Source organism: Trachypithecus francoisi, unplaced genomic scaffold (assembly GCF_009764315.1).
Source record: "Trachypithecus francoisi isolate TF-2019V2 unplaced genomic scaffold, Tfra_2.0 Lachesis_group21, whole genome shotgun sequence".
In the NCBI taxonomy this organism is placed as follows: domain Eukaryota; kingdom Metazoa; phylum Chordata; class Mammalia; order Primates; family Cercopithecidae; genus Trachypithecus; species Trachypithecus francoisi.
The window spans coordinates 1,736,623-1,758,315 of NW_022681467.1; the positions used below are offsets into that span (position 1 = coordinate 1,736,623).

Consider the following 21,693-nt stretch of genomic DNA (forward strand, 5'->3'; position numbering starts at 1 on the left):
ACCAGGCAGCGCCAGATGCACGCTTGAACCTAGGTCAAAAAAGGATGAAAATACAAGCCATGCTCCAAAAGACTCCTCTGTCCCAGAAAACTGTCCATCAGGCCGGGCGAGGTGGCTCAAGTCTGTAATCCCAGCACTTTGGGAGGCCGAGACGGGTGGATCACGAGGTCAGGAGATCGAGATCATCCTGGCTAACACGGTGAAACCCCGTCTCTACTAAAAAATACAAAAAACTAGCCGGGCGAGGTGGTGGGCGCCTGTAGTCCCAGCTACTCGGGAGGCTGAGGCAGGAGAATGGCGGGAACTCGGGAGGCAGAGCTTGCAGTGAGCTGAGATCTGGCCACTGCACTCCAGTCTGGGTGACAGAGCAAGACTCCGTCTCAAAAAAAAAAAAAAAAAGAGAAAACTGTCCATCAATTCACAAACAACAATAATCAGAATATAGGAGGCTCAAAGTTACCCCAAGGTGGGAGAAGGAAAGCCTACCTCCAAATAGCTCCAGGTAGAGTTCTGACCCAAACTTTTGGCCTCCGCTTGTGAGTAACCAAATGTCTTTGCCTTAAGCCTGAATTCCTAATCTGCACTTGAAGCCAAGGACTAAGCTAAACTCAAACCTAGATTCCAGTTACAGTCACCGCTGCTCAACTACCTATGCAATAACAAAGGAATGGAACCGTAAAGTGGCCACAGCGCTGGAAATGCCTTCCAGGGCAGAGGACACTATTAACTGCAGCTAGGAAGCCACACCAGTTCAGGTGTGAGGCCAAGACACTGCTTCTGTTTTTGCTTCCTGCTTCCAAATCTGTCTTGTGCCAGGAAAGAGGAAAGCTATCTAGTAGCTACCTGCTCGTGGCAAGATCCAAAAGTAGGCTGGGCACAGCGGCTCACACCTGTAATCCCATCACTTTGGGAGGCCAAGGCAGGTGGGTCATTTGAGGTCAGGAGTTTGAGACCAGCCTGGCCAACATGGTGAAACTGTCTCTACTAAAAATACAAAAATTAGCTGGGCATGGTGTCAGGCACCTATAATCCCAGCCACTCAGGAGGCTGAGGCAGGAGAATCGCTTGAACCCGGAAGGCAGAGATTGCAGTGAGCCAAGATCATACCACTGCACTCCAACCTGGGTGACAGAGCGAGACTCCTTCTCAATAAAATAAAATCCAAAGGTAAATGTCCACCGTAGAAAGAATGTGCTCACAGGGCCCCGTTCACATGCCCTAAGTCTCAAATGGCACATGTGCCATCCTCCAAAAAAGTTAAAAAGAGCCATTAGTGGTTTAAATGATGACAGATTGGCCAGGCGCGGTGGCTCACGCCTGTAATCCCAGCACTTTGGGAGGCCGAGGCGGGCGGATCACGAGGTCAGGAGATTGAGACCACCCTGGCTTACACGGTGAAACCCCGTCTCTACTAAAAATACAAAAAATTAGCCGGGCGTGGTGGCAGGTGCCTGTAGTCCCAGCTACTCGGGATGCTGAGGCAGCAGAATGGTGTCAACCTGGGAGGTGGAGCTTGCAGTGAGCCGAGATCACGCCACTGCACTCCAGCCTGGGCGACAGAGTGAGACTCCGTCTCAAAAAAAAAAAAAAAAAAAAAAGATGACAGATTAAGCCAGTCTGTGTTGGCAAATAAAATTGGCATATGTGTGTTATATAAAGTTCAGGTGCAATAAAAATTAGAGAATAACTATTTTTTATAGAATGAGAAAACAGCAAGCCTTCTCCAAGGAACTTGAACTCACTGTAAAAGGGGAAGCTACAGACACTTACAGTTGGAACTTTGCCATTCTTGTTATTCTATTTTCCATCACCAAATGTTCAAAGGATACCCTAACATTAAAAGACTTACAACATGCTCTTAGCAAATGACCCTATCAATTCACCCACCTCAGAGCAGTCCTATAAATCACAACGTATGGGGTAAGTATGAGTTAGTGAAAAAGTTTCCATCCAAGTTAATATAAACCGTTCAATTAAATTTTGCTTAAGTCCGGCCAGGCGTGGTGGCTCATGCCTGTAATCTCAGCACTTTGGAAGGCTGAAGCAGGTGGATGACGAGGTCAGGAGATGGAGACCATCCTGGCCAACATGGTGAAACCCCGTCTCTACTAAAATACAAACATTTAGCCGGGCGTGGTGGTGAACACCTGTAATCCCAGCTACTCAGGAGGCTGAGGCAGGGGAATCGCTTGAACCTGGGAGATGGAGATAGCAGTGAGCCAAGATCACGCCACCTGGCGACAGATGAGACTCCATCTCAAAAAAAAAAAAAGAAAAAAAACTTTTTGCTTAAGTCCTAGCTATTCCTCTATAAAGTGCTTTCTAATTTGATGGAGTTAAATGTTATCTGAGGCCAGGTGTGGTGGCTCATACCTGTAATCCCAGCACTTTGGGAGGCTGAGGCAGGTGGATCACTTCAGTCCAGGAATTGGAGACCACCCTGGGCAAGACTCCTGGCTCTACATTAAAAAAAAAAAAATCTGAAGTCCAAGTTCCTTGGAGAAGGCTTGCTATTTTCTCATTCTACAAAAAAGAATTATCCTCTAATATTTATTGCACCTGAACTTCATATAAACACACATCTCACTTTTATTTGACAATACAGATCGGTTCAATCTGTCATCATTTAAACCACTAATGAATGATGTATAAGTGAAATGAAAGGGACAAGCGTGAAAGTAGACTGCTTCTCTAACACCTGAGCATTTTCCTTTTAATATACAAGTATTCTTGCACACAGTTCATAAAACTGCTAGACTGCTGATTCAGTGTTCTGTTTAACAGATGAGTTTTAACTACTAAAAAAAAAACAAAACTGCTTTCTACAACTATCTGATCTTTGACAAACCTGACAAAAACAAGCAATGGGGAAAGGATTTCCTATTTAATAAATGGTGCTGGGAAAACTGGCCAGCCATATGCAGAAAACAGAAACTGGACCCCTTCCTTACACCTTATGCAAAAATTAACTCAAGATGGATTAATGACTTAAATTGTAAAACCCAAAACCACAAAAAACCTAAAAGAGGCCGGGCGCGGTGGCTCAAGCCTGTAATCCCAGCACTTTGGGAGGCCGAGACGGGCGGATCACGAGGTCAGGAGATCGAGACCATCCTGGCTAATACGGTGAAACCCCGTCTCTACTAAAAATACAAAAAAAAAAAAAAAAAAAAACTAGCCGGGCGACAAGGCGGGCGCCTGTAGTCCCAGCTACTCGGGAGGCTGAGGCAGGAGAATGGCGTAAACCCGGGAGGCGGAGCTTGCAGTGAGCTGAGATCCGGCCACTGCACTCCAGCCTGGGTGGCAGAGCAAGACTCCGTCTCAAAAAAAAAAAAAAAACCGGCCGGGCGGGGTGGCTCAAGCCTGTAATCCCAGCACTTTGGGAGGCCAAGACGGGCGGATCACGAGGTCAGGAGATCGAGACCATCCTGGCTAACACTGTGAAACCCCGTCTCTACTAAAAAATACAAAAAACTAGCCGGGCGAGGTGGCGGGCGTCTGTAGTCCCAGCTACTCGGGAGGCTGAGACAGGAGAATGGCGTGAACCCGGGAGGCGGAGCTTGCAGTGAGCTGAGATCCGACCACTGCACTCCAGCCCGGGCGACAGAGCAAGACTCTGTCTCAAAAAAAAAAAAAAAAAAAAAACCTAAAAGAAAACCTAGGCAATACTATTCAGGACATAGGCATGCGCAAAGACTTCATGACTAAAACACCAAAAGCAATGGCAACAAAAGCCAAAACTGACAAATGGAATCTAAGCTAAGAGCTTCTCCACAACAAAAGAAACTATCTTCAGAGTTAACAGGCAATGTACAGAATGGGAGAAAACTTTTGCAATCTACCCTTCTGACAAAAGTCTAATATACAGAATCTACAAGGAACTTAAACATTTACAAGAAAAAAACAACCCTATCAAAAAGTGGGCAAAGGAGATGAACAGACACTTCTCAAAAGAAGACATTTATGCAGCCAACAAACATATATATAAAAAAAAAAAGCTCATCATCACTGGCCATTAGAGAAATGCAAATCAAAACCACAGTGAGATAACATCTCACACCAGTTAGAATGGTAATTTTTTTTTTTTTTTGAGACGGAGTCTCGCTCTGTCGCCCGGACTGGAATGCAGTGGCCGGATCTCAGCTCACTGCAAGCTCCGCCTCCCGGGTTTACGCCATTCTCCTGCCTCAGCCTCCCGAGTAGCTGGGACTACAGGCGCCCGCCACCTCGCCCGGCTAGTTTTTGTATTTTTAGTAGAGACGGGGTTTCACTGTGTTAGCCAGGATGGTCTCGATCTCCTGACCTAATTATTAAAAAGGAAACAACAGATGCTGGAGAGGCTGGGGAGAAATAGGAACGCTTTTACACTGTTGGTGGGAGTGTAAATTAGTTCAACCATTGTGGAAGACAGTGTAGCAATTCCTCAAGGATCCAGAACCAGAAATACCATCTGACCCCGCAATCCCATCACTGGGTATACACCCAAAGGACTATAAATCATTCTACTATAAAGACGCATAAACGTGTATGTTTATTGCAGAACTATTTACGATAGCAAAGACCTGGAACCAACCCAAATGTCCATCAATGATAGACTGAATAAAGAAAATGTGGTACATATACACCGTGGAATACTATGTAGCCATAAAAAAGAATGAGTCCTTTGCAGGAACATGTATGAAGTGGGAAGCCATCATTCTCAGCAAACTAACACAAGAACAGAAAACCAAACATTGTATGCTCTCACTCATAAGTGGGAGCTGACAACGAGAACACATGGGCACAGGGAGGGGAACATTACACACCTCACACGCCGGGACCTGTGGGTGGGGGGAAGGGGAGGGAGAGCTTTAGGACAAATACCTAATGCATGTGGGCCTTAAAATCTAGACGCCGGATTGATAGGTGCAGCAAAACATCCTGGCACATGTATACCCATGTAACAAACCTGAACGTTCTGCACATGTATCCCAGAACTTAAAGTAAAATAAAATTAAAAAACAAAAACAAAACAAAACAAAAACTTGGCCGGGCACAATGGCTCAAGCCTGTAATCCCAGAACTTTGGGAGGCTGAGGCAGTTGGATCACCTGAAGGTCAGGAGTTCGAGACCAGCCTGGCCAACATGGTGCAACCACCCCATCTCCACTAAAAATACAAAAAATTAGCTGGGCGTGGTAACAGGCGCCTGTAATCCCAGCTACTCGGGAGGTTGAGGCAGGAGAACTGCTTGAATCCGGGAGGCGGGGGTAACAGTGAGCCGAGATCACGCCATTGCACTCCAGCCTGGGCAACAAGAGTGAAACTTTGTTGTCAAAAACAGCAACAACAAGAACAACAACAACTCTGCTTTTAAAAGTATTTTAAGTCCGGCATGAAAAACCTGGAAGTCATAGCAAAGGCCTCTAAGAAGAAACTTACCATTACTCATGACCCCTCTTACTACTGACCTTGAAAATCACTTGCGGCCGGGCGCGGTGGCTCAAGCCTGTAATCCCAGCACTTTGGGAGGCCGAGACGGGCGGATCACGAGGTCAGGAGATGGAGACCATCCTGGCTAACACGGTGAAACCCCGTCTCTACTAAAATATACAAAAAATTAGCCGGGCGAGATGGCGGGCGCCTGTAGTCCCAGCTACTCGGGAGGCTGAGGCGAGAGAATGGCGTAAACCCGGGAGGCGGAGCTTGCAGTGAGCTGAGATCCGGCCACTGCACTCCAGCCTGGGCGACAGAGGAGACTCCGTCTCAAAAAAAAAAAAGAAAATCACTTGCCCTTCTCCAAGGCCCCACCAGCTTCATAGGTCTCTTCCTGAACCTCCTCCCTAGTTCCAAGGCTTGGCCTAAGTCTCACAGAGCAGAAAGAAACGTGGCCACCCTTCCTCACCTGAGTCCTGTGCAAACATACAGCCCCACACAGAGCTCCTAACAATGCTGCATCAATACCCAGGCAGGATGGATGAATATGAATGCAATGCGATCAGAAACTCCCACGTGGTGTGTATGACTGTGCGCATAGGCGGGAGGAAAGGGGCGAATCTGCAAAACGAGTACAACAGATAAAACTCGCAACAGACTTCTCCACCCTTTCAATCAACCGTCCCAAGCGCCACAATGCGGGACACGCTCCGTAGGGGGCCGCAGCCACACTGGCGGGAGGGAATCCTGGGCCTCGACCGGCGCCAGGAGAAACGGCCCGCGCTGGGCAGACGGTGGGCACCGCTGCGCTCAGCACCTCGGGGGGCCCCAGCCAAGGCCGCCCGCCCCCCGCCGAGCCTCGGGGCTGTGCTGGACCCGGCCCTCGTTCCCATGGCGCCTGCGCCGCCGCCGTCGGGAAACCAGGTTTTCAAGCGCTCGGCCCAGCGGGCGCGATATTTTAGGGCGTGACCCCCGCCCCGCCCTCGAGGGCGACCGGAAGAGCAGGCACCACTGCGGATGGGCCGACTCTGCGCCCCGCACCACGAGGAGCACCCGAGGCCGCGCTCCCGGAGCCGGGTCTGGTGACTGAGGCGCGGGTCGCGAGGTAGGGGCGGCCCCGGACTCTCGACCCCACCCGCCGCCCGAACGGCCGGCCGGAAGCCCTGGCCCGTCTCACCTGGGAGGCGCCTGGGCCAGGAGCGCGGAACCACCCCAGTCCAGCTGGCAGCTCTTTGTGTCTGGAGGCCGCGACGCAACACTCCTCCCGGCCTCGAGGCGCCGCCCCCTCGGTGTCCCGGCGCGGCGGGCGAACGGGGGGCGGGGCGGGCGAACGAGAGAGGGGGCGGGGCGGGTCCGGGATTGCGGGGCGGGGTGGGGGGCAAGGCGGCCTCCGCAAATCTCAGGACGGCTGGGGCCAGTTTGGAGCCTGGGGTGATCCTTGGAGCTGACCTCGCTGGTCCCTGTCGGGGCCCTGCGCGCTGCGGAGCTTGGGGGTTTGCAGCTCTGGGGGTAGCATCTTCTGTAACAAGCCCGGAGGCCGGCCAGGCAGGGATAATACCCCAAACCCACCACTGAGGAAACTGCGATTTAAAACCTAGGTCGTCACGTTTCCACCGCATATTAAATCAATACAGGTTGAGCACCCCTAATCCAAGCATCTGAAATCCGAAATTCTTCAAAGCTGAAAGTTTCTGAGCGCTGACCTGATGCTCAAAAGAAATGCACATTGGAGCATTTCTTTTTTCTTCTTTTAACTTTCTTTTCTTTTCCTTTTTTTTTTTTTTTGAGAAGGAGTCTTGCTCTGTCGCCCGGGCTGGAATGCAGTGGCCGGATCTCAGCTCACTGCAAGCTCCGCCTCCCGGGTTCACGCCATTCTCCTGCCTCAGCCTCCGGAGTAGCTGGGACTACAGGCGCCCGCCACCTCGCCCGGCTAGTTTTTTGTATTTTTAGTAGAGACGGGGTTTCACCGGGTTAGCCAGGATGGTCTCGATTTCCTGACCTCGTGATCCGCCCGTCTCGGCCTCCCAAAGTGCTGGGATTACAGGCTTGAGCCACCGCGCCCGGCCTTAACTTTCTTTTCTTTTGAGAAAGGCTGTCACTTCTGTTGCCCAGGCTGGGATGCAGTGGAGCGGTCATGGCTCATTACAGCCTCGACCTTTCCGGCTATGGCGATCCTTCTGCCTCAGCGTCCCAACCCCCAGTAGCGTCCCAACCCCCAGTAGCTGGGACTGCAGGCACCTGCCACCATGTCCGCTAATTTTTGTATTTTTAGCACAGTCTCACTGTGTTGCCCAGGCTGGTCTCGAACTCCTAGACTCAAGGGCCTTGGCCTTCCAAAGTGCTGAGATTGCAGGCATGAACAACCAGGCCCAGGCTCTGGCTGATTTTTGTAAGAAAGGAGGCTTCACCATGTTGCCCAGGCCCGTCTGGAATTTCTGGTCTCAAATGATCCTCCCACCTTGGCCTCCCATAGTGCTGGGATTACTGGCATGAGACACCGCGCCTGGCCTCATTGGAGCATTTCTACTTTTGGATTTTCAGATTAGGGATGTTCAATTGGTATAATGCAAATATTCCAAAATCTGAAATCCTAAATGCTTCTGGTGCCAAACATCTCTGTTAAGGGATATTCAACCTGTATATATTTATCGAGCACCTACTAGGGTCAGGCATTGTCCTAGGGGCTGCCAACAGGAGGGCAAAAAATCCCTGCCCCTTATAGAGTTTACACGGAAAACAATTTAAAAACGTAAATACCCAGCCAGGCATAGTGGCTCATGCCTGTAATCCCAGCACTTCGGGATGCCAATGCAGGCAAATAGATCACCTGAGGTCAGGAGTTCGAGACCAACCTGACCAACATGGAGAAACCACGTCTCTACTAAAAATACAAAATTAGCCGGGTGTGATGGCACATGCCTGTAATCCCAGCTACTCAGGAGACTGAGGCAGGAGAATCGCTTGAACCTGGGAGGCAGAGGTTGTAGTGAGCTGAGATCACGCCACTGTACTCCAGCTTGGGCGACAGAGCGAGACTCCGTCTCAAAAAAAAAAAAAAAGTAAATACAGCCAGGCATGGTGACTCACGCCTGTAATCCCAGCACTTTGGGAGGTCACTGTGGGCAGATTGCCTGAGGACAGGAGTTCAAGTCCAGCCTGGCCAACATGGTGAAACCCAGTGTCTACTGAAATACAAAAAAATTAGCCAGTTGTGGTTAATGCACGCCTGTAGTCCCAGCTACTCAGAAGGCTGAGGCACAAGAATTGCATGAACCCAGGAGTCAGAGGTTGCAGTGAGCTGAGATCTTGCCACTAGACTCCAGCTTTGGTGACAGATCAAGACTCTGTCTCCAAAAAATAAAAATAAAAACATAAATATACAAAAATGTCAGAGAGTTATAAAATATATCAGAATTACAAAATGAGCTACAGTACACTCTAGCATGAGAAAGGTGCATATATTTTGTAGGAACTCCACTTTAGAGGACGTGAGGATCAGAGGCAAAATTACTGGAGTGAGAAGGAACCAGGATGAAAGACAGGCTCTGAAGGCAAGCACAGGGAGGCGCTCGCAGTGTCTTCTAGACTGGGAGGTTTCTCTGACCTGCTGAGTGTGCCCGGATACCTTTTGCTATGCCTATGACCTGTCCCAACCAGTGTGGGGTACAATGGCAGGGCACACCGTGCAAAGGTAGTCCCTGTGGGATGCGCAGCCAAGACCCTGATGACTCCAGTTTATAACCCTGGATTCCCAGGGGTGCTCAGAGCCATGGGGGTTGCCATTGTGAAAAATGTCTTCTCTTCAGTGCTCCTGATGCTCTGCATGGGCTCCCACTCACTGGCTGGAGAATGAATTTGGTGTCAGAAGATATGGATAGTGCCACTTACTAGCTGTTTTTGACTGTGGATCACCCAGTCGTGTAACATCTGTAATCTCAGTTTCTTTTGCAAAATAGAAATGTAAAAATTACCCATCGCACAGGAGTGTACTGAATTTATTTGTTATTTTATTTCTTGAGACAGGATCTCAGTCTGTTACCCAGGCTGGAGTGTGGTGGTGTGATCACAGCTCACTGCAGCTTTGATCTCCTGGGCTCAAGTGATCTTCCCACCTCAGCCTCCCAAGTAGCTGCACTACAGGTGCACCCCCATGCCTCTAGCTTACTAATTTTTTGTACAGATGGGGTGTATGTTGCCCAGGCTGGTCTTGAACTCCTGGGTTCAAATGATCCTCTCACCTTGGCCTCCCAAAGTAGTGAGATTGCAGGCATGAGGCACCATGCCCAGTTGAGCATACCGAATTTAAATGACTAGGAGTTCTCCACTTTGACTACTTAAAAATTAAAAACATCAGTGCCTGCATCCTACCTCCAGACATTCCAATTTTATTGTTGTGTAGGAAAACTCTCTACTCCCACACCGCACCAACAGTCAACACAGAAGACCTGTGACTAAATGTGTGTGGGGTTTTCTCCACACACCAAGCAGCAGACACCAGCTGGGCATCCTCTAATTCAGTTCTGTCACTACCTGGAGAGAGTGTCAGATCCCACAGGGTGAGGACTCAGTCCCCAAGACTCCTCACGTACCCCAGTTGCAAGTCCGGGCCTCCACAGAACTTCTGACAGATCCGCTTCAAGTTGAGGTTCCCATGATCCTCTGACCCCCTGTTTGGTTTCAATTAATTTCCTGGAGTGGCTCACAGAACTCAGAGAAACGCTTATGTTCACTGGTTTATTTTTATTTATTTGTGTTTGAGACGGAGTGTTGCTCTGTCGCCCAGGCTGGAGTGCAGTGGTGTGATCTCAGCTCACTGCAACCTCCGCCTACCAGGTTCAAGTGATTGTTGTGCCTCAGCCTCCCAAGAAGCTGGCACTACAGGCATGTGCCACCACACCTGGCTAGATTTTATATTTTTAGTAGAAACAGGGTTTCGTCATGTTGGCCAAGCTGGTCTCGAACTCCTGACCTCAGGTGATCTGCCTGCCTCGGCCTCCCAAAGTGCTGGGATTACAGGCGTGAGCCACCATGCCTGGCCCGCTAGTTTATTATAATGGATATTGTAAAGGACACAGGTGAAAGACGCATAGAGCAAGGTTTGGAGGAAGGGGGAGAGCTTCCATACCTCCCTGGGTGCCACCCTCCAGGAACCTCCACTGTTCAGCTACCCAGAAGTTCACTGAACCCTGTCCTCTTGGGGTTTTACAGAAGCTTCGTGACATCAGCATTCCTTCTCCCAGGGAGTAGGGTAAGACCCTCTCATGGGAGAGTCTTAAGACCCACAATTCATGGCAGGGCACATTGGCTCACTCCTGTAATCCCAGCACTTTGGGAGGCCGAGGTGGGCGGATCACAAGGTCAGGAGATTGAGACCATCCTGGCCAACATGGTGAAACCCCATATTTACTAAAAATACAAAAATTAGCTCGGCGTGGTGGCACATGCTTATAGTCCCAGCTACTTGGGAGACTGAGGCAGGAGAATGGCTTGAACCCGCGAGGCAGAGAGGTTACAGTGAGCCAAGGTCGCACCACTGCACTCCAGCCTGGGCAACAGAGTGAGACTCCATCTAAAAATTAAAAAAAAAAGACCCACAATCAGAAAGCCAGGAGAAGGTCAGGGGCCTACCCCTGAGGCCCAACATAACATTATAACAAAGGACTATAACAAAGGACAAGGGCCATGGGAGTCATGTGCCAGTAACTGTGGATGAAAATCAATGGATATCCTAACACCACAATTGTTCAGGAAAGAGTCAATCTTGACTCGCTCTCTTATACCCTACAGTGACATCATCACATCCTGATCACTCTTTTTAAAAACTTTTTCTTGGCCAGGCGCAGGAGAGGCCGAGGTGGGGGTGAGTCACCTGAGGTCAGGAGTTCATGACCAGCCTAACTAACATGGTGAAACCCCATCTCTACTAAATACAAAAGAAAAACAGCCGGGCGTGCTGGTGCATGCCTGTAATCTGAGCCACTTGGGAGGCTGAGACAGGAGAATCGCTTGTACCTGGGAGGCAGAGGTTGCAGTGAGCTGAGATAGCGCCATTGCACTCCAGCCTGGGCAACAAGAGCGAAACTCTGTCTCACAAAAAAAGAAACAGCAACAACAACAAAAAAACTTTTTCTTTTGAATTAATGTTATCTTTACATAAAACTTGGAAACGTAGAAAAGAGAGGTTCCATATACTTCTCACTCAGGTCCTGTAAATATCAGCATTTTACATAGCCATGTTTTTTTTTTAAGTAAAAAAAAAACTTTTAAATAAAGTATACTTTATTAAGTATAACATAGACAAGAAAAGTGCACATATCATAAGTGTACCGTTTGATACATTTTCACACCGATGTAACTAGCAAAAGAACATTACCAGTGCCCCTGAAACCCTTCTTCCCTCCCATTCCAATACTACTGCCCCAAAGGGATTATCTTTTCATTTTAATGGAGTATTTAGATATATTTCTTTCAATGCCTAGAACTAATTATCTATATTAATCTTCAAAACTGGACAAAGGGCAGAATGCTTTTAATTCTTTCTCTCTCTTCTTCATCTCCCATAAAATGTTATCGGAGAATTCAATTCTCTATTGTTACTACTTTTAAGAACAGCTTATTAGCCAGGCGCGGTGGCTCAAGCCTGTAATCCCAGCACTTTGGGAGGCCGAGACGGGCGGATCACGAGGTCAGGAGATCGAGACCATCCTGGCTAATATGGTGAAACCCCGTCTCTACTAAAAAATACAAAAAACTAGCCGGGCGAGGTGGCGGGCGCCTGTAGTCCCAGCTACTCGGGAGGCTGAGACAGGAGAATGGCGTGAACCCGGGAGGCGGAGCTTGCAGTGAGCTGAGAGCCGGCCACTGCACTCCAGCCTGGGCAGCAGAGCAAGACTCCGTCTCAAAAAAAAAAAAAAAAAAAAAAAAAAAGAAAAGAACAGCTTATTTAGATTAACCACTTTCCTGGCTCATCTGCTTCCTGTATCTCCTGTCTTTTTGTAGGGGTCTATCGCCATGTTTGATATTCTTTTCAGCTGTCCCCTTTCTCATCCCCCTTCTATAGTTTGGAAATTTTCTACCTCATAATCTAAACCTTGCTTAGGATTTGGAAGTAGCAGAGGTTGGTTTTCTCTGGCTGCCTTGAGCTGGCAGCTGCTTCTGGTCTCCAGAGGCAACAGGGGTGGTTGTTCTAGTGGGAGTAGCCACTCAATATGTTTCTGAAATATTTCCGTGGTTATATGTTCAGAACCTGCATCTATAGTCCATTTTACTGCTGTAGAAAATTTCCTTGTATAAATGTTACTGGGGGTTCCTGCTCACAGAGCTCCCAGGATGGCGGTGGGCCCCTCTTCCAAGATGGTGGCAAGCCTCATGTTCTCTGACCTGGGATTCTTGGCCTCACGGATTCCAACGAATGGAATCTTGGGCCATGGGTGAGTGTGATAGCTCTGTTAGAAGCCGTGGGTCATGGAAAAGAACCATGGAACCCAGTGACTAGTGTTCAGCTCGATTAGGATGAACCCAGGCACTTAGCCATGCAGGAACAATGGCAAGCCTTTAGCCCAATGGGGAGCAGCAATGGGCGCCTTGCTGGATCAGGAGCACAGCGGACACCCTGCTGGATCCGGAGGGATGGAAGTCAGCGGCAGGTCTGTCGGCAAACAGCAGTGGTGGACCGTGAGGGAAAGCTCAGCTCGAGCCCTAACGAACACGGACCCGAAGAGTGCAGTTGCAAGATTTAATAGAGTGAAAACAGAGCTCCCATACAAAGGGAGGGGACCCAAAGGGGGTTGCCCAGCCATGTTTTTTTTATAATGGTGTAGTTATGGAAACCAGGAATTTAACATTAGTACATTACTATTAACTAAAGACTTTATTCAGGTTTTACCAGTTTTCCCACTAATGTCCCTCCCCTTTTCTTGTCAGTGCCAGATCCTTCCAGCATCCCATCACGGCCATTCCAACCCACTCACCCCCACCTTTAGTCCGTGTAATAGTCTTCTGGGCCTCCTCTTGCTTCTACTTTTGCCTCTCAACTTTCCATTTAAGCATTGCTGTTTTTAATTACTACTCCTCTTGTAATAATCTAGCGTTCGTCTTCAGTTTCTTTCCTCAGGTCCGCAGCTTTCCTTTCATCCCATGCTGTTGTTTTGTCTGTCCTGGAGCTCCTGTTCACAAACTAACATTATATTCTTAAGATATTGTAGGCTGGGTACGGTGGCTCATGCCTATAATCCCAGCACTTTAGGAGGCTGAGGCTGGAGGATCGCTTGAGCCCAAGAGTCTGAGGCCACAGTGAGCTATGATTGTGCCACTACCCTCCAGCCTGGGCGACAGAACAAGACCCTGTCTCAAAAAAAGGGGAAAAAAAAAAAGAATACTCCGTCTTTGTTGATTGTGTTATCTGACCTTAACTAGATAGGCTGAAGGCACATGGTTCCCTCCAGAAACCACTATTGGTACCACTGCAAAAACAAGCCAGCCAAAAGACAGTGTAGAGAGGTTGGCTTGCTTCCCTCTCTTCCTAACTGCATATTGAAAAATAAGCCTTTATTGATCTTAAACATCTGTCAGATGAGTCATACATTGGATTATTTTTTATATACATCTATACACAAAGTATTTCAAATTGAAAGCAACATCTTAATGGATTCAAAACTATTACAAGCTGTTGTCTAAAACGTGAAAATTTATAACTATAAAAGCAAATGCATATGTTGATATTTAAAATGCATAATTAAGAAAAAAAAAGAATACTCTGTCTCTTATTTTATTTTAAGCCTTACAGTAATAAATGCCTTTTCCTCGGGTGGTTTAAAGCAGATTTCCAAGGAGGCCCATCTTGCTCCTTGCCTGCTGCTGTCCTGGGGGAACTGCACAGTTCTAACTGCCTGTAAAACTGAACCTCCTCCCCGACTGTGAGAACCAGCACTGTTCACTTTTGAGATGTGTGGCATTGTTCTAAAGCCTTCAGAAGGTCTTAGAGGCCGGAGAGAAGTGGGAGCTGTGTGGCTGGGGCCAGACACATCAAATAATGAAGACAGAGAAGGCAATGGCAGGTTAAGATGCCTGCAGGAAACTCAGCTGGAAAAAGAGGTAGGAAGGGACCAGAGCTAGTGGGAAGAGTGGCCCACAGAGCAGGTACAGCTGACATGTAAAAGGAAGTAGTAGAATTTAGCTACAAACTAAATGGTGAAGTAAGAGGCAAAGAGAAATGAACATCAGAAATGCCTCCCACTGGGTGCGGTGGCTCACGCCTGTAATCCCAGTACTTTGGGAGGTCAAGGTAGGTGGATCACCTAAGGTTGGGAGTTCGAGACCAGCCTGACCAACATGGAGAAACCCCATCTCTACTAAAAATACAAAACTAGTCGGGCATGGTGGTGTATGCCTGTAATCCCAGCTACTCGGGAGGCAGGAGAATCGCTTGAACCTGGGACGTGGAGGTTGTGGTAAGCCGGGATTGTGCCACTGCACTCTAGCCTGGGCAACAAGAGCGAAACTCCATTGCAAGAAAAAAAAAAAAGAAGAAAGAAATGCCTTCCAAGGGCTGGGCACAGTGGCACATGCCTGTAATTCCAGCACTTTGGGAGGCTGAGGTGGGCAAATCACTTGAAGCCAGGAGTTTGAGTCCAGCCTGTGTAACGTGGCAAAACCCTGTTTCTACGAAAAATACAAAAATTAGCTGGGCATGGTGGCGACCACCTGTAGTCCCAACTACTTGGGAGGCTGAGGAGGGAGGATCACATGAGCATGGGAAGTCCAGGCTTCAGTGAGCCGAGATTGCAGCACTGCACTCCCAGTCTGGGCAACAGGAGTTCTGTGCCTTACCAGGTTAGAGCCTTGCTGCCTCTCAAATGTTTCTCCTCCAGTCTCTCTATCTGCTGTGATAAAACGAGCTTCATCTTCCTGAAAACCTGCTTTGATCACTCCTCCTTTCTCCAAGGCCTTTGGTGACTCCACACTAACTAGACAGAGAAATCCAGATTCACAAACCCTCATCCAGCCTCCTTCACAGAAATCCCAGACCCTGTTTCCAACTTCTCCCATCACATCCCATGAGGCCTGCCTCCAGGAAAACCAGTACTTGCTGACTCTGGGGAGTGCCCCTGGCACTCTTGCCTTGTGTTTTAAGCACACCACGCCTCCTTTCCATCAACTCGAATCTGTCCATTCATCAGGTTGTGCTCAAATCTGTCTTTTTCTGAGAAGACCTCCAAAGCAACTGCAGTCCTCCACCCCATCCATTGAATAAGGAGTCCTGTTCTGCCTTGGACCATTCATTCTGGTGTCCTGGTCTGTTAAGTCCTATGACACTAAGGTTCCACTGGTAGGTCCTACTTATTTGAGTCCCAACAAGATTGTAAACTGCCACAGTCAGGAATGATGAGATTTTTATCTTTACATCCCCAACAACACCTAGTATTATAGAAAGCCTGATAAACAGTAAGGGTTACTTATTTTATTGAATTCTAGTGTTGATTTTATGTTTCTGGCTATGGTTTCAATTAGTGGGGGTACAGCTTTTTTTTTTTTTTTTTTTTTTTGAGATGAAGTTTCGCTCTTGTTGCCCAGGCTGGAGTGCAATGGCGTGATCTCGGCTCATCGCAACCTCCACCTCCAGGGTTCAAGCGATTTTCCTGCCTCAGCCTCCCAAGTAGCTGGGATTACAGGCATGTGCCACCACGCCTGGCTAATTTTGTATTTTTAGTAGAGACGGGGTTTCTCTATGTTGGTCAGGCTGGTCTTGAACTCCTGACTTCAGGTGATCCACCTACCTCGGACTCCCAAAGTGCTGGGATGACAGGCCTGAGCCACCGCGCCCAGTCCACATAGCTTTTCCTCTATGATATAGACATCTTAATTTTTCTTAAGTAACCCATCATGAAATTGCCATCGGTGAATTCCAATGTGATGCTGGAAGTTGAGAAATGCCAGCAGCCCTCAGACAGCTGTGTTTCGACAAGTGGCCACAAGATCCTGCATTTGTTTTACAGTGTTGTTAGTTCACATTGATCTCCCACAGTTCAATCAAAATAACAACAATCAGGTGACTTAACAGAGAACATCAGCCTTTAGAGGAAAGATTTGCCACATTCAAGTTCTTATAACTTCCTTAGGAGTCATTGCTAAGTGCTCATTTCAGAACATTTCAAAAATATATTCATTTGTGCATATTGTTGCTTCATTAGCCTTTAAAAAGCTTTGATAACTCAGATATATCCAGTTTAACTCAGTCTGAGTATATCTGATTCTTCTTTTTTTGAAATAGAGTCTCACTCTGTTGCGCAGGCTGGAGTACAGTGGTGCGATCTCAGCTCACTGCAACCTTCGCCTCCCGCGTTCAAGTGATTCTCCTGCCTCAGCCTCCCGAGTAGCTGGGACTACAGGCACGTGCCACCATGCCTGGCTAATTTTTGTTTTTCAGAAGAGATGGGGTTTCGTCATGTTGGCCAGGCCGGTCTCAAACTCTTGACCTCAGGTGATCCACCCGCCTCGGCCTCCCAAAGTGCTGGGATTACAGGCGTGAGCCACCGTGCCCAGCTGAGCATATCTGATTCTTTCAGTAAATTCCATGTTATTTTCCTCGTAATAAGTTTTATTTGAACATTTTTAGATGCATAGAGTAGGTGTCAAGATAGTACAGAAAGCTCCATGTACCCCCCCTTGCCCACTCCCTTAATGCTAAAATCCTACGTAACAATGGTATGATGACCAGAACCAGGGAATTAACCACTAATGACACAACCTATCAGCTAAGCTCCAGACATCGGCTGGATTTCACCAGTGTTCCTGGATCCCATGTGGCATTTACACAGTGTGTCTCCTTAGTTTCCTCTGGTCTGTGACAGTTTCAACTTTTCCTGTTTTTCATGACCTTCACAACTAGGCATTTCATAGGATGTCCCTTACTTTGGGTTTGTCTGATGTTTTCTCATGATTCGACTGGTGTTAGGGGCTTTTAGGAAGAACACACACAGCAGTGAAGTGCCCTTGTCATCCCATCACATAAGGGGTGCCTGACATCCACATGGCATGTTAATCTCGATCACTTGGTTCATGTGTTGTCTGCCAGGCTTCCTCACTGCAGTTTCAAATTTTCGTCTTCATATTCTGTTTTGTTTGTTTTAGACAGGGTCTCCTCTATCACCCAGGCTGGAGTGCAGTGGTGCAATCTTGGCTCACTGAAGCCTCGACTTCCGGAACTCGGGTGATCCTCCCACCTTAGTCTCCCAAGTAGCTGAGATTACAGGGGGTCGGCACCATGCCTGGCTAACATTTGTATTTTTTATAGAGATGGGGTTTTGCCGTGTTACCCAGGCTGGACTCAAACTCCTGGCCTCTTTATCTGTCTATTCTCTATCATCTATCTATCTGCCATCTATCATCTATCTACCAACCTACCTATCTACCAATTAAATTAAACTTGAGTTCATGCTGATGTCTCCAAAATAAGTCCGATACCCTAGGCTTCATGCTAGCATTCCCCCCTTACTTCTTTATAACGTTTTCAGATTTTTTTTTTCTTTTTTTGAGACAGAGCCTCACTCTATCACCCAGGCTGGAGTGCAGCTGCACAGTCCCGGCTCACTGCAGCCTCAACCTCCCCAGGCTCAAGTGATCCTTCCATCTTAGCCTCCCAAGTAGCTGGGACCACATGCATTTGCCACTGCACCCAGCTAATTTTCAAATTTTTTGTAGAGATGGGATTCCACATGTTGCCCAAGCTGGTCTCAAACTCCTGGGGTCAAGCAATCCACCCACCTCAGCCTCCCAAAGTGCTGGGATTACAGGCGTGAGCCACTGTGCCTAGTCTGCTTTCAGAATTTTTAACCCATAGCCTGTGAGAAACAAATTTATAAACTAGAGTACAGTGCTTAATATAGTTCTTTAGCCTTACAGTTTCTGGTTAAAATACAAGCTTTCAAAATTACTTAGGTCAGCTCCTTTTCCCTCAGCCCCTTCAGTGAGGTTATATCATACATTTAGAACAAGGTTAGATTCATTTATCACAGTCTGTTTTCCATATTAGGTCTTTAATATGCTGTTTGATTATTTTTTAATCTGCATGCAATAAAGTTCATACAGTATGAAAAAATAAAGTATGAAATTGACAATTGTGTAGATCACCATATAGCCACCATCCTGGTACCATAGGTAAAGTTTCATCACTGTGAAAGTCGCTGGTATGGTTTGGCTCTATGTCCCCATCCAAATCTCACCTTGAATTGTATTACCAAAATTCCCATGTGTTGTGGGAGGGACCTGGTGGGAGATCATTTGAATCACAGGGGTGGTTTCCCCTATAGTGTTCTCATGGTAGTGAATAAGTCTCATGAGATCTGATGATTTTATCAGGGGGTTCTGCTTTGGCATCTTCCTCATTTTTTCTTGCTGCCGCCATGTAAGAAGTGCATTGCACCTCCTGCTGTGATTCTCAGGCCTCCACAGCCATGTGGATCTGTAAGTCCAATTAAACCTCTTTTTCTTCCCAATCTCGGGTATGTCTTTATCAGCAGTGTGGAAATGGACTAATACAGTCGCCCTATGTGTCCCTGTGCAATTAATTGCTCCCCTCCCCCAAGTCCCTGGCAACCATTGATGTGTCTTCTGTGCTTGTAGTTTTCCCTTTTCTAAAATGTCATATGAATGGAATTACACATGTAGACTTTGGAGTTTTGCTTCTTTTTTTTTTTTTTTTTGAGAAGGAGTTACACTCTGTTGCAAGGCTGGAGTGCAGTGGTGCAATCTTGGCTCACTGCAACCTCCGCCTCTTGGTTCAAGTGATTCTCCTGCCTCAGCCTCCTGAGTAGCTGGGACTACAGGTGCGTGCTGCCATGTGCCTAACTAATTTTTGTACTTTTAGTAGAGGTGGGGTTTCACCATGTTGGCCAGGATGGTCTCGATCTCCTGACCTCGTGATCCGCCTGCCTCGGCCTCCCAAAGTGCTGGGATTACAGGCGTGAGCAACCATGCCCAGCCTGGCGTTTGGCTTCTTTCACTTAGCAAAATGAGTTTAAGATTCATCCATGTTGTCATGCGTATCAGTAGCTCATTCCTTTTGGTAATTATGAATAGAACTTCTAGGCTGGGCATGGTGGCTCACACCTATAATCCCAGCACTTTTGGGAGGCTGAGATGGGAGCATTGCTTCAGCCAAGGTGTTTGAGACCAGCCTGGGCAACACAGCAAGACCTTATCTCTACAATAAAAGTTAAAAAATTAGCCAGGCATGGTGTCATGTACTTGAGGTGCCAGCTACTCTACTCAGGAGGTTGAAGCGGGAGGATGGCTTGAGCCCAGGAAGTCGAGGCTGCAGTGAGCTGTGATCGTACCATTGCACTCCAGCCTGGGCAACAGAGTGAGACCTTGTCACTAAAAAAAGAAAAAAAGAAAAAAAAAATAAATAGAGTTCCTAGAAACATTTCCATACAGGTTTTTGCTTGTTTGAACATAAGTTTTCTATTCACTTTGGTAAATATCTATGAGTGGGTCACTGGCATCTCTGGGTTATAGGGGAAGTATCTGTGTAACCGGAGAAGACAGTGCCAAATGGTTTTCCAAAGTGGCTACACCATTTTGCATTCCCCATCAGCAACCAGTGAGTTTCTGTCCCTCTGCATCCTTGTCAGCATTTGATGGTGTCACTTTATTTAATTTGATTTATTTTACAGTAGAGTCTATTTTCTTTTTGAGGGCAGTCTTGTTATGGTGAAAATATTAGGTATTAAAATTCAGCTAGCTAACAGAAGTTAGCTGAGGGTTTTTACTGTAAGCCAAAGTAGAGGTCATCCTTACCATCTTCAGTCAAAATGCTGTTGACAGAAGAAAGTTCATTTTGAAAATTACTCTACTCTAAGGGTCTTCCATTTCTAGAGAAAATGGTAGAAGAGTTAATTGAGAAATAAAGGGAAATATGATGTTCTTGCTATGGGATTTATTTCCTTCTACACTGGAATTTTCTGACTTAGAATAAAATTCCCCTTTAAAAGCAGGTATGGGGCTGGGCACAGTGGCTTGCGCCTGTAATCCCAGCACTTTGGGAGGCCAAGGCAAGTGAATCACTTGAGGCCAGGAGTTTGAGACTAGCCTGGGCAACATGGTGAAACTCTGTCTCTTCTAAAAATACAAAAATTAGCCGGGTGTGGTGGCACACGCCTGTAGTCCCAGCTACTCAGGAAGCTGAGGCATGAGAATTGCTTGAACCTAGGAGGCAGAGGTTGCAGTGAGCCAAGATGGTGCCACTGCACTCCAGTGTGGGCGATAGAGCGAGACTCTGTTTCAAAAAAAAAGAAAAAAAAAAAAGGAGGTATGATTGCCTGTGGTCAAGGCTCTTGAGGGCCCAGAACCCTCATTTGGTTCTGGTATCTGAAGAGGGTTTATATTGCACCCCAGTGGGTGAAAGACCAGCCCCCAAGGGCCTGCTGTACAGAACACCCAGAGGTCCAGGGCCTCTATGCTATTGTCTTGGCCAGGAATTGTGAGAGCCTGAATCGCATTCACACACAGGAGTTTTAACAGCACAGGGACCCCACTGAAAGGTCCCATGATACGGCTACATCCTTTGAGCCTATGAGCTCCAAGAGAGCAGGTCTGGGCCCCTTTGTTTCCCTGCAGTAGACTCAGAGCCTAGGACACCCTCAATACTGCTCAAATGTTTGACTGAATGGTACAACTGAACCAGGGCCTGCAAAGACATCACAACCATTACTTCTTGTTTGAGTCTGTTTGGGCTGCCAGGACAAAATACACAGCCTGGGTGGCTTAAATAACAGAAATGTATTTCTCACAGTGCTGGAGGCTGGAAGTTCAAGATCGAGGTGTGGGCACTCAAAAATCAAGGTTTCTCTGACCCTCTCCCCTTGGCTTGCGGACAGCTGACGTCTCACCCTTTCCCCACTTGGTCTTTGTGCACGCCCATTCCTGGCATCCCTTCCTCTTCCTATAAGGACACCATTCCTATCGGATTGAGGCTCCACCCTTAGGGCCTCGTTTATCCTTATTTACCTTCTTAAAGACCCCATGTCCAGATACAGTGACATTAGGGGTTGGGGCTTCAGCGCATGAGTTTTGGAGGGACACAGTTCAGTCCACTGTACCTATCCTGACCCACAGGTCCCTCCCTCTCCCTTGCCTTGCAGACCCACTTACTCATCTGTCTCCACAGACTCCCTTTCTCTGTGACCATGGCTTTACCTCACTTGCCCTTTCAAGGGTTCACGCAACAGAAGAGGAATGTGCTGAGTGCACAGACCAGGAACCCCACGGTATTGCCTGCAG

General features: G+C 47.6%; 1 protein-coding gene across 3 annotated transcripts in view; it reads right to left on the reverse strand.

The window, feature by feature from the left end:
• The window catches only part of NINL (ninein like), a 137,498-nt gene extending 130,789 nt beyond the window's left edge, over positions 1-6,709 (reverse strand). For 2 of the 3 annotated variants that reach the window (XR_004431080.1, XM_033185417.1), the window contains exons 1-2: positions 6,593-6,700; positions 5,885-6,036 (exon numbers count right to left, since the gene is read on the reverse strand). Coding sequence is in view for 1 of the 3 variants with exons in the window: in XM_033185417.1 (XP_033041308.1) it covers positions 5,885-5,903 (19 nt within the window). In the remaining 2 variants the exon portion in view is untranslated. Of the gene's footprint in view, positions 1-5,884; positions 6,037-6,592 lie in introns of all 3 variants that reach the window. The other variant, XM_033185418.1, reaches the window with a different exon arrangement.
• Positions 6,710-21,693: the final 14,984 nt, after the last annotated feature.